Source organism: Oncorhynchus mykiss, chromosome 2 (genome assembly GCF_013265735.2).
Source record: "Oncorhynchus mykiss isolate Arlee chromosome 2, USDA_OmykA_1.1, whole genome shotgun sequence".
Taxonomy (NCBI): domain Eukaryota; kingdom Metazoa; phylum Chordata; class Actinopteri; order Salmoniformes; family Salmonidae; genus Oncorhynchus; species Oncorhynchus mykiss.
Window position 1 is genome coordinate 512,501 of NC_048566.1, and position 12,500 is coordinate 525,000.

At 43.1% G+C, this 12,500-nt stretch overlaps 1 protein-coding gene across 1 annotated transcript in view; it reads left to right on the forward strand.

Annotated features, from left to right (window-relative positions):
- The window catches only part of LOC110512917 (CUB and sushi domain-containing protein 3), a 523,013-nt gene that overhangs the window by 363,319 nt on the left and 147,194 nt on the right, over positions 1-12,500 (forward strand). The window contains exons 40-42 of the mRNA XM_036934833.1: positions 2,824-2,893; positions 8,967-9,083; positions 9,665-9,874. Of these exons, the coding sequence (XP_036790728.1) occupies positions 2,824-2,893; positions 8,967-9,083; positions 9,665-9,874 (397 nt within the window). The remainder of the gene's footprint in view (positions 1-2,823; positions 2,894-8,966; positions 9,084-9,664; positions 9,875-12,500) is intronic.

The window sequence follows — 12,500 nt, forward strand, 5'->3', positions numbered from 1 at the left end:
CATGGCCTGTGTTTGATAGGAATCAGACATGTGTCTCTCCCTGTTGTTTTCATGGCCTGTGTTTGATATGAATCAGACATGTGTCTCTCCCTGTTGTTTTCATGGCCTGTGTTTGATATGAATCAGACATGTGTCTCTCCCTGTTGTTTTCATGGCCTGTGTTTGATATGAATCAGACATGTGTCTCTCCCTGTTGTTTTCATGGCCTTTGTTTGATATGAATCAGCATTTCCAAAGGTTTCTGTGGTTTTCTGTTATATTTGTTTGTTTCCTAATGGGCATCCCAAATGGCACCCTATTCCCTATACAGAGCCATAGGGCCTGGTCTAAAGTAGTGCACTACATAGGGAATAGGGTGCCATAGGGCCTGGTCTAAATTAGTGTACTATATAGGGACTAGGGTGCCATTTGGGATGCATTTAATGTGATATAGCCACATCCTACAGTGCTGAATAGATGTGTTTGTTTGCAGGGTAATGAACACAGTTGAAGTCGGAGGTTTACATACACTTAGGTTGGAGTCATTAAAACTCGTTGTTCAACCACTCCACAAATGTATTGTTAAACAAACTATAGTTTTGGCAAGTCAGTTAGGGCATGTACTTTGTGCATGACACCGGTCATTTCTACAACAATTGTTTACAGACTGATTATTTCACTTATAATTCACTGTATCACAATTCCAGTGGGTCAAAAGTTGACATACACTAAATTGACTAAGTTGTCTTTGAACTGCTTGGAAAATTCCAGAAAATTATGTCTTGGCTTCACAAGTTTCTGATAGGGTAATTTACGTAATTTGAGACAATTGGAGGTGTACCTGCGGATGTATTTCAAGGCCTACCTTCAAACTCAGTGCCTCTTTGCATGACATCATTGGGAAATCAAAATAAATCAGCCAAGACCTCAGAAATAAAATCGTAGACCTCCTCAAGCCTGATTCATCCTTGGGAGCAATTTCCAAACTCCTGAAGGTACCACTTTCATCTGTACAAACAATAGTATGCAAGTATAAACACCATGGGACCACGCAGCCGCCATACCGCTCAGGAAGGAGACGCGTTCTGTCTCCTAGAGATGAACGTACTTTGGTGCGAAAAGTGCAAATCAATCCCAGAACAACAGCAAAGGACCTTGTGAAGATGCTGGAGGAAACAGGTACAAAAGTATCTATATCCACAGTAAAACGAGTCCTATATCGACATAACCTGAAAGGCCACTCAGCAAGGAAGAAGCCACTGCTCCAAAACCGCCATAAAAAAGCCAGACTACGGTTTGCAACTGCACATGGGGACAAAGATTGTACTTTTTGAAGAAATGTCCTCTGGTCTGATTGAACTATTTGGCCTTAATTACCATCGTTATGTTTGGAGGAAAAAGGGGGATGCTTGCAAGCCAAAGAACACCATCCCAACCGTGAAGCGCAGGGGTGGCAGCATCATGTTGTGGGGTGCTTTGCTGCAGGAGGGACTGGTGCACTTCACAAAATAGATGGCATGATGAGGAAGGAAAATGATGTGGATATATTGAAGCAACATCTCAAGACATCAGTCAGGAAGTTACAGCTTGGTCGCAAATGGGTCTTCAAAATGGACAATGATCCCAAGTGTACTTCCAAAGGTGTGTCAAAATGGCTTAAGGACAACAAAGTCAAGGTATTGGAGTGGCCATCACAAAGCCCTGACCTCAATCCCATAGAACATTTGTGGGCAGAACTGAAAAAGCGTGTGTAAGCAAGGAGGCCTACAAACCTGACTCAGTTACACCAGCTCTGTCGGGAGGAATGGGCCAAAATTCACCCAATTTATTCTGGGAAGCTTGTGGAAGGTTACCCACACCTTGACAAACGTTTCATTTGACCCAAGTTAAACAATTTAAAGGCAACGCTGCCAAATACGAACTGAGTGTATGTAAACTTCTGACCCACTGGGAATGTGATGAAAGAAATAAAAGCTGAATCAAATCATTCTCTCTACTATTATTCTGACATTTCACATTCTTAAAATAAAGTGGTGATCCTAATTGACCTAAGACAGGGAATTTTTATTCGGATTAAATGTCAGGAATTGTGAAAAACCGAGTTTAAATGTATGTGGCTAAGGTGTATGTAAACTTCCGACTTTAACTGTACATTTATATTTTATCTTGCAGGGTAATGTATACATTAATATTTTATCTTGCAGGGTAATGTATACATTAGTATTTTCTCGTGCAGGGTAATGTATACATTAGTATTTTCTCTTGCAGGGTAATGTATACATTAGTATTTTATCTTGCAGGGTAATGTATACATTAGTATTTTATCTTGCAGGGTAATGTATACATATATATTTTATCTTGCAGGGTAATGAATACATATATATTTTATCTTGCAGGGTAATGTATACATATATATTTTATCTTGCAGGATAATGAATACATATATATTTTATCTTGCAGGGTAATGTATACATATATATTTTATCTTGCAGGGTAATGTATACATATATATTTTATCTTGCAGGGTAATGTATACATTATTATTTTATCTTGCAGGGTAATGTATACATGTATATTTTCTCTTGCAGGGTAATGTATACATTAGTATTTTCTCTTGCAGGGTAATGTATACATGTATATTTTCTCTTGCAGGGTAATGTATACATTAATATTTTATCTTGCAGGGTAATGTATACATTAATATTTTATCTTGCAGGGTAATGTATACATTAATATTTTATCTTGCAGGGTAATGTATACATATATATTTTCTCTTGCAGGGTAATGAATACATGTATATTTTATCTTGCAGGGTAATGAATACATTAATATTTTCTCTTGCAGGGTAATGAATACATAACGTGTATGCCAGGGCCCGTCAGACGATGGAATTACCCCGTACCTCTGTGCTTAGGTAATGTATTCATTCTATACAAGTCGTCTTTATTATGGTAATGTTTATATGTTTACTGTATAGAAGTTCATAGTGTTCTGGGATGAGATTAACCATCCATATCTACCATCACACCTGCATGAACCATCACAGACATTTCTGCCATCACTATGACTACGGTACCTCATTACAATATCAATTCAGAGGAAAGAAACATTTTACGTTTTTGGATGTAACTGTATCTATATCCACGGCAACCAATCAGTCAGAATGTATCTATATCCACGGCAACCAATCAGTCAGAATGTATCCATATCCACGGCAACCAATCAGCCAGAATTTATCCATATTCACGGCAACCAATCAGTCAGAATGTATCTACATCCACAGCAACCAATCAGTCACAATGTATCTACATCCACGGCAACCAATCAGTCAGAATGTATCTATATCCACGGCAACTAATCAGTCAGAATTTATCCATATCCACGGCAACCAATCAGTCACAATGTATCTATATCCACGGCAACCAATCAGTCACAATGTATCTACATCCACGGCAACCAATCAGTCAGAATGTATCTATATCCACGGCAACTAATCAGTCAGAATGTATCTATATCCACGGCAACCAATCAGTCACAATGTATCTATATCCACGGCAACCAATCAGTCACAATGTATCTACATCCACGGCAACCAATCAGTCAGAATGTATCTATATCCACGGCAACTAATCAGTCAGAATTTATCCATATCCACGGCAACCAATCAGTCACAATGTATCTATATCCAGGGCAACCAATCAGTCAGAATGAATCTATATCCACGGCAACCAATCAGTCACAATGTATCTATATCCACGGCAACCAATCAGTCACAATGTATCTATATCCACGGCAGCCAATCAGTCAGAATGTATCTATATCCACGGCAACCAATCAGTCAGAATGTATCTATATCCACGGCAGCCAATCAGTCAGAATGTATCTATATCCACGGCAACCAATCAGTCAGAATGTGTCTCTTTTTGTATTAGTTGATTTCCCTGATGAGTCTTAGTGGAGCCTGTTTAGTTCTGCTGTACTGATTGGTAGGATGACTTCTAGGATTGGAGAGGAGTCCTCTCTGCTATACTGCTGATTGGTAGGATGACTTCTAGGATTGGAGAGCAGTCCTCTCTGCTATACTGCTGATTGGTAGGATGACTTCTAGGATTGGAGAGGAGTCCTCTCTGCTATACTGCTGATTGGTAGGATGACTTCTAGGATCGGAGAGCAGTCCTCTCTGCTATACTGCTGATTGGTAGGATGACTTCTAGGATTGGAGAGCTGTCCTCTCTGCTATACTGCTGATTGGTAGGATGACTTCTAGGATTGGAGAGCTGTCCTCTCTGCTGTACTGCTGATTGGTAGGATGACTTCTAGGATTGGAGAGCTGTCCTCTCTGCTATACTGCTGATTGGTAGGATGACTTCTAGGATTGGAGAGCAGTCCTCTCTGCTATACTGCTGATTGGTAGGATGACTTCTAGGATTGGAGAGAAGTCCTCCCTGCTATACTACTGATTGGTAGGATGACTTCTAGGATTGGAGAGCAGTCCTCTCTGCTATACTGCTGATTGGTAGGATGACTTCTAGGATTGGAGAGAAGTCCTCCCTGCTATACTACTGATTGGTAGGATGACTTCTAGGATTGGAGAGCAGTCCTCTCTGCTATACTGCTGATTGGTAGGATGACTTCTAGGATTGGAGAGGAGTCCTCTCTGCTATACTGCTGATTGGTAGGATGACTTCTAGGATTGGAGAGCAGTCCTCTCTGCTATACTGCTGATTGGTAGGATGACTTCTAGGATTGGAGAGCAGTCCTCTCTGCTATACTGCTGATTGGTAGGATGACTTCTAGGATTGGAGAGCTGTCCTCTCTGCTATACTGCTGATTGGTAGGATGACTTCTAGGATTGGAGAGAAGTCCTCCCTGCTATACTACTGATTGGTAGGATGACTTCTAGGATTGGAGAGCTGTCCTCTCTGCTATACTGCTGATTGGTAGGATGACTTCTAGGATTGGAGAGCTGTCCTCTCTGCTATACTGCTGATTGGTAGGATGACTTCTAGGATTGGAGAGCTGTCCTCTCTGCTATACTGCTGATTGGTAGGATGACTTCTAGGATTGGAGAGCTGTCCTCTCTGCTATACTGCTGATTGGTAGGATGACTTCTAGGATTGGAGAGCTGTCCTCTCTGCTATACTGCTGATTGGTAGGATGACTTCTAGGATTGGAGAGCTGTCCTCTCTGCTGTACTGATTGGTAGGATGACTTCTAGGATTGGAGAGCTGTCCTCTCTGCTGTACTGATTGGTAAGATGACTTCTAGGATTGGAGAGAAGTCCTCCCTGCTATACTACTGATTGGTAGGATGACTTCTAGGATTGGAGAGCAGTCTTCTCTGCTATACTGCTGATTGGTAGGATGACTTCTAGGATTGGAGAGAAGTCCTCCCTGCTATACTACTGATTGGTAGGATGACTTCTAGGATTGGAGAGCAGTCCTCTCTGCTATACTGCTGATTGGTAGGATGACTTCTAGGATTGGAGAGCAGTCCTCTCTGCTATACTGCTGATTGGTAGGATGACTTCTAGGATTGGAGAGAAGTCCTCCCTGCTATACTACTGATTGGTAGGATGACTTCTAGGATTGGAGAGCAGTCCTCTCTGCTATACTGCTGATTGGTAGGATGACTTCTAGGATTGGAGAGAAGTCCTCCCTGCTATACTACTGATTGGTAGGATGACTTCTAGGATTGGAGAGCAGTCCTCTCTGCTATACTGCTGATTGGTAGGATGACTTCTAGGATTGGAGAGGAGTCCTCTCTGCTATACTGCTGATTGGTAGGATGACTTCTAGGATTGGAGAGCAGTCCTCTCTGCTATACTGCTGATTGGTAGGATGACTTCTAGGATTGGAGAGCAGTCCTCTCTGCTATACTGCTGATTGGTAGGATGACTTCTAGGATTGGAGAGCTGTCCTCTCTGCTATACTGCTGATTGGTAGGATGACTTCTAGGATTGGAGAGAAGTCCTCCCTGCTATACTACTGATTGGTAGGATGACTTCTAGGATTGGAGAGCTGTCCTCTCTGCTATACTGCTGATTGGTAGGATGACTTCTAGGATTGGAGAGCTGTCCTCTCTGCTATACTGCTGATTGGTAGGATGACTTCTAGGATTGGAGAGCTGTCCTCTCTGCTATACTGCTGATTGGTAGGATGACTTCTAGGATTGGAGAGCTGTCCTCTCTGCTATACTGCTGATTGGTAGGATGACTTCTAGGATTGGAGAGCTGTCCTCTCTGCTATACTGCTGATTGGTAGGATGACTTCTAGGATTGGAGAGCTGTCCTCTCTGCTGTACTGATTGGTAGGATGACTTCTAGGATTGGAGAGCTGTCCTCTCTGCTGTACTGATTGGTAAGATGACTTCTAGGATTGGAGAGAAGTCCTCCCTGCTATACTACTGATTGGTAGGATGACTTCTAGGATTGGAGAGCAGTCTTCTCTGCTATACTGCTGATTGGTAGGATGACTTCTAGGATTGGAGAGAAGTCCTCCCTGCTATACTACTGATTGGTAGGATGACTTCTAGGATTGGAGAGCAGTCCTCTCTGCTATACTGCTGATTGGTAGGATGACTTCTAGGATTGGAGAGCTGTCCTCTCTGCTATACTGCTGATTGGTAGGATGACTTCTAGGATTGGAGAGCAGTCCTCTCTGCTATACTGCTGATTGGTAGGATGACTTCTAGGATTGGAGAGCTGTCCTCTCTGCTATACTGCTGATTGGTAGGATGACTTCTAGGATTGGAGAGCTGTCCTCTCTGCTATACTGCTGATTGGTAGGATGACTTCTAGGATTGGAGAGAAGTCCTCCCTGCTATACTACTGATTGGTAGGATGACTTCTAGGATTGGAGAGCAGTCCTCTCTGCTATACTGCTGATTGGTAGGATGACTTCTAGGATTGGAGAGGAGTCCTCTCTGCTATACTGCTGATTGGTAGGATGACTTCTAGGATTGGAGAGCAGTCCTCTCTGCTATACTGCTGATTGGTAGGATGACTTCTAGGATTGGAGAGCAGTCCTCTCTGCTATACTGCTGATTGGTAGGATGACTTCTAGGATTGGAGAGCTGTCCTCTCTGCTATACTGCTGATTGGTAGGATGACTTCTAGGATTGGAGAGAAGTCCTCCCTGCTATACTACTGATTGGTAGGATGACTTCTAGGATTGGAGAGCTGTCCTCTCTGCTATACTGCTGATTGGTAGGATGACTTCTAGGATTGGAGAGCTGTCCTCTCTGCTATACTGCTGATTGGTAGGATGACTTCTAGGATTGGAGAGCTGTCCTCTCTGCTATACTGCTGATTGGTAGGATGACTTCTAGGATTGGAGAGCTGTCCTCTCTGCTATACTGCTGATTGGTAGGATGACTTCTAGGATTGGAGAGCTGTCCTCTCTGCTATACTGCTGATTGGTAGGATGACTTCTAGGATTGGAGAGCTGTCCTCTCTGCTGTACTGATTGGTAGGATGACTTCTAGGATTGGAGAGCTGTCCTCTCTGCTGTACTGATTGGTAAGATGACTTCTAGGATTGGAGAGAAGTCCTCCCTGCTATACTACTGATTGGTAGGATGACTTCTAGGATTGGAGAGCAGTCTTCTCTGCTATACTGCTGATTGGTAGGATGACTTCTAGGATTGGAGAGAAGTCCTCCCTGCTATACTACTGATTGGTAGGATGACTTCTAGGATTGGAGAGCAGTCCTCTCTGCTATACTGCTGATTGGTAGGATGACTTCTAGGATTGGAGAGCTGTCCTCTCTGCTATACTGCTGATTGGTAGGATGACTTCTAGGATTGGAGAGCAGTCCTCTCTGCTATACTGCTGATTGGTAGGATGACTTCTAGGATTGGAGAGCTGTCCTCTCTGCTATACTGCTGATTGGTAGGATGACTTCTAGGATTGGAGAGCAGTCCTCTCTGCTATACTGCTGATTGGTAGGATGACTTCTAGGATTGGAGAGAAGTCCTCCCTGCTATACTGCTGATTGGTAGGATGACTTCTATGATTGGAGAGCAGTCCAAATCAAAAATCAAATCAAATAAATGTTTATTGGTCACATACACATGTTTAGCAGATGTTATTGGTCCATACACATGTTTAGCAGATGTTATTGGTCACATACACATGTTTAGCAGATGTTATTGCGGGTGTAGTGAAATGCTTATGTTCTTATCTCCAACAGTGCAGTACTATCTAACAATTCACAACAATACACACACATCGCAAAGTAAAAGAATGTCCGGAGTATATATATATATATATATATATATGCTTAAATGAAGGTTCAGTAAAATACAATTTAAATTAATTAACATACAGTAAATGCTATACATATTTATGTGATTTGATGTATAGACATTACGGACTGTATGTGGATAGAATATCTAGTATATCTGAAGAATACGTAGGAGAGAATAGTATATATTCAGCTAAACGTCACAAATAGACGCTCATCAATAAACCGTCGAGTTTACAGGGAAACAATGAGATCTTGTTATTGATGAACTGTATATAAAGCACACACACACACACACACACACACAATGACACACACACACACACACACACACACACTCACTCACGCCTGGGCACGCACACACACACACACACACACACACACACACAATGACACACACACACACACACACAATGACACACACACACACACACACACACACACACACACACACACTCACGCCTGGGAACGCACACACACACACACACACACACGCACACACACAAACACACACGCCTGGGCACGCACACACACACACACACAATGACACACACACGCACACACACACACACATACAATGACTCACACACACGCCTGGGCACACACACACACACACACACACACACACAATGACACACACACACACAAACACACACACACACACGCACACACACTGACAAACACACACACCACTTCTCTCTCCCCCTCTCTGAGCAACATGTCTTCTCCTTGGTGTTTACAGCTCAGTGCGGAGGCTCTATGACAGACTTCAGTGGTGTGATCCTGAGTCCAGGCTTCCCAGGGAATTACCTCAGCAGTCTGGACTGTAGCTGGAGCGTACAGCTCCCCGTAGGCTTCGGTCTGTCTTCTCTACTGTTGCTACTGTTGTTTTCTTTGTCCTTCAGTATCACAGAAATAAAACACTTTTCATGTTAGAGGATAACAATGTTGTTGTAGAGTAAAGGGTAAACAGTTTAAAGAAATGCATCCCCGGACTGTATTTTTATTACATCTACCCCCTCTCTCTCCGCCTCTCTCTTTTTCTCTCTCTCTCTCTTTCTCTCTCCCATCCCCTCTCTCTCTCTGTCTCACTCTCTCTCCCTCTCTCTTTTTCTCTCTCTCTCGCTCTCTCTCTCTCTCTCTCTCTCTCTCTCTCTTTACTCTCTCTCTCTCTCTCTTTCTCTCTCTCCCCCCTCTCTCTCTCTCTCTCTCTCTCTCTGTCTCTCCCCCCCGCTCTCTCTCTCGCTCTCTCTCTCTCTCCCCCCTCTCTCTCTCTCTCTCTCTCTGTCTCTCCCCCCTCTCTCTCTCTCTCTCTCTCTCTCTCTCTCTCTCTCTCTCTCTCTCTCTCTCTCTCTCTCCCCCCTCCCCCCTCCCATCTCTCTCTCTCCCCCCCCCCTCTCTCTCTCCCCCCCTCTCTCTCGCTCTCTGTTTTTATTCTAGGCATTCACCTGCAGTTTCTAAACTTCTCTACTGAAGCGGTGCATGACTATCTGGAGGTGCTCAGCGGGAGTTTGGAGACGGGTTCTGTGATCGACAGGTTCAGTGGGTCCGTTGTGCCCGGCTCTCTGTTCAGCACCACACATGAAACCAGCTTCTTGTTCCACAGTGACTACTCCCAGAACAAACCTGGCTTCCACATCATCTACGAGGGTGAGAACATTGGAAAGGAACGTTTAAAGTTTTTGGACTTTTGGATTCACTTAAGCTCTTACGAGAAATAGGGCCAGCTGCAAAGTCAAAATTGGCTATGAGGTCAAAAATGTATGAAAAAAATATAAAGTTAGGCATTAGGGTTAGCAGTGTGTTTAAAGTTAGGTATAAGGGTGAGTATAAAATCAGAGTGCCAGCTAGTTACAACTCTGCAGAGATGCCTCCAGAACAACTTTCATCACAAAAAAAACACTAACCTCCAGGAGCTGAACCCCAGGTGGAGTTTGGTACCAAGTAGCTGTAAGAAAGCTAAACCCCAGTTGGAGTTTGGTACCAAGTAGCTGTAAGAAAGCTGAACCCCAGTTGGAGTTTGGTACCAAGTAGATTTTAACAGCTTAACCCCAGTTGGAGTTTGGTACCAAGTAGCTGTAAGAAAGCTAAACCCCAGTTGGAGTTTGGTACCAAGTAGCTGTAAGAAAGCTGAACCCCAGGTGGAGTTTGGTACCAAGTAGCTGTAAGAAAGCTAAACCCCAGTTGGAGTTTGGTACCAAGTAGCTGTAAGAAAGCTAAACCCCAGTTGGAGTTTGGTACCAAGTAGCTGTAAGAAAGCTAAACCCCAGGTGGAGTTTGGTACCAAGTAGATTTTAACAGCTTAACCCCAGTTGGAGTTTGGTACCAAGTAGATTTTAACAGCTTAACCCCAGTTGGAGTTTGGTACCAAGTAGATTTTAACAGCTTAACCCCAGTTGGAGTTTGGTACCAAGTAGATTTTAAAAGCTTAACCCCAGTTGGAGTTTGGTACCAAGTAGCTGTAAGAAAGCTAAACCCCAGTTGGAGTTTGGTACCAAGTAGCTGTAAGAAAGCTAAACCCCAGGTGGAGTTTGGTACCAAGTAGATTTTAACAGCTTAACCCCAGTTGGAGTTTGGTACCAAGTAGATTTTAACAGCTTAACCCCAGTTGGAGTTTGGTACCAAGTAGATTTTAACAGCTTAACCCCAGTTGGAGTTTGGTACCAAGTAGATTTTAACAGCTTAACCCCAGGTGGAGTTTGGTACCAAGTAGATTTTAACAGCTTAACCCCAGTTGGAGTTTGGTACCAAGTAGATTTTAACAGCTTAACCCCAGTTGGAGTTTGGTACCAAGTAGATTTTAACAGCTTAACCCCAGGTGGAGTTTGGTACCAAGTAGATTTTAACAGCTTAACCACAGTTGGAGTTTGGTACCAAGTAGATTTTAACAGCTTAACCCCAGTTGGAGTTTGGTACCAAGTAGCTGTAAGAAAGCTAAACCCCAGTTGGAGTTTGGTACCAAGTAGCTGTAAGAAAGCTAAACCCCAGTTGGAGTTTGGTACCAAGTAGATTTTAACAGCTTAACCCCAGTTGGAGTTTGGTACCAAGTAGATTTTAACAGCTTAACCCCAGTTGGAGTTTGGTACCAAGTAGCTGTAAGAAAGCTAAACCCCAGTTGGAGTTTGGTACCAAGTAGCTGTAAGAAAGCTAAACCCCAGTTGGAGTTTGGTACCAAGTAGATTTTAACAGCTTAACCCCAGTTGGAGTTTGGTACCAAGTAGATTTTAACAGCTTAACCCCAGTTGGAGTTTGGTACCAAGTAGCTTTAAGAAAGCTAAACCCCAGTTGGAGTTTGGTACCAAGTAGCTGTAAGAAAGCTAAACCCCAGTTGGAGTTTGGTACCAAGTAGATTTTAACAGCTTAACCCCAGTTGGAGTTTGGTACCAAGTAGATTTTAACAGCTTAACCCCAGGTGGAGTTTGGTACCAAGTAGATTTTAACAGCTTAACCCCAGGTGGAGTTTGGTACCAAGTAGATTTTAACAGCTTAACCCCAGTTGGAGTTTGGTACCAAGTAGCTGTAAGAAAGCTAAACCCCAGTTGGAGTTTGGTACCAAGTAGATTTTAACAGCTTAACCCCAGTTGGAGTTTGGTACCAAGTAGCTGTAAGAAAGCTAAACCCCAGTTGGAGTTTGGTACCAAGTAGATTTTAACAGCTTAACCCCAGTTGGAGTTTGGTACCAAGTAGCTGTAAGAAAGCTAAACCCCAGTTGGAGTTTGGTACCAAGTAGATTTTAACAGCTTAACCCCAGTTGGAGTTTGGTACCAAGTAGCTGTAAGAAAGCTAAACCCCAGTTGGAGTTTGGTACCAAGTAGATTTTAACAGCTGAACCCCAGTTGGAGTTTGGTACCAAGTAGCTTTTAAGAAAGCTGAACCCCAGTTGGAGTTTGGTACCAAGTAGCTTTTAAGAAAGCTGAACCCCAGTTGGAGTTTGGTACCAAGTAGCTTTAAAGAAAGCTGAACCCCAGTTGGAGTTTGGTACCAAGTAGCTTTAAAGAAAGCTGAACCCCAGTTGGAGTTTGGTACCAAGTAGCTTTTAAGAAAGCTGAACCCCAGTTGGAGTTTGGTACCAAGTAGCTTTTAAGAAAGCTGAACCCCAGTTGGAGTTTGGTACCAAGTAGCTGTAAGAAAGCTAAACCCCAGTTGGAGTTTGGTACCAAGTAGCTTTTAAGAAAGCTGAACCCCAGTTGGAGTTTGGTACCAAGTAGCTGTAAGAAAGCTAAACCCCAGTTGGAGTTTGGTACCAAGTAGCTTTTAAGAAAGCTGAACCCCAGTT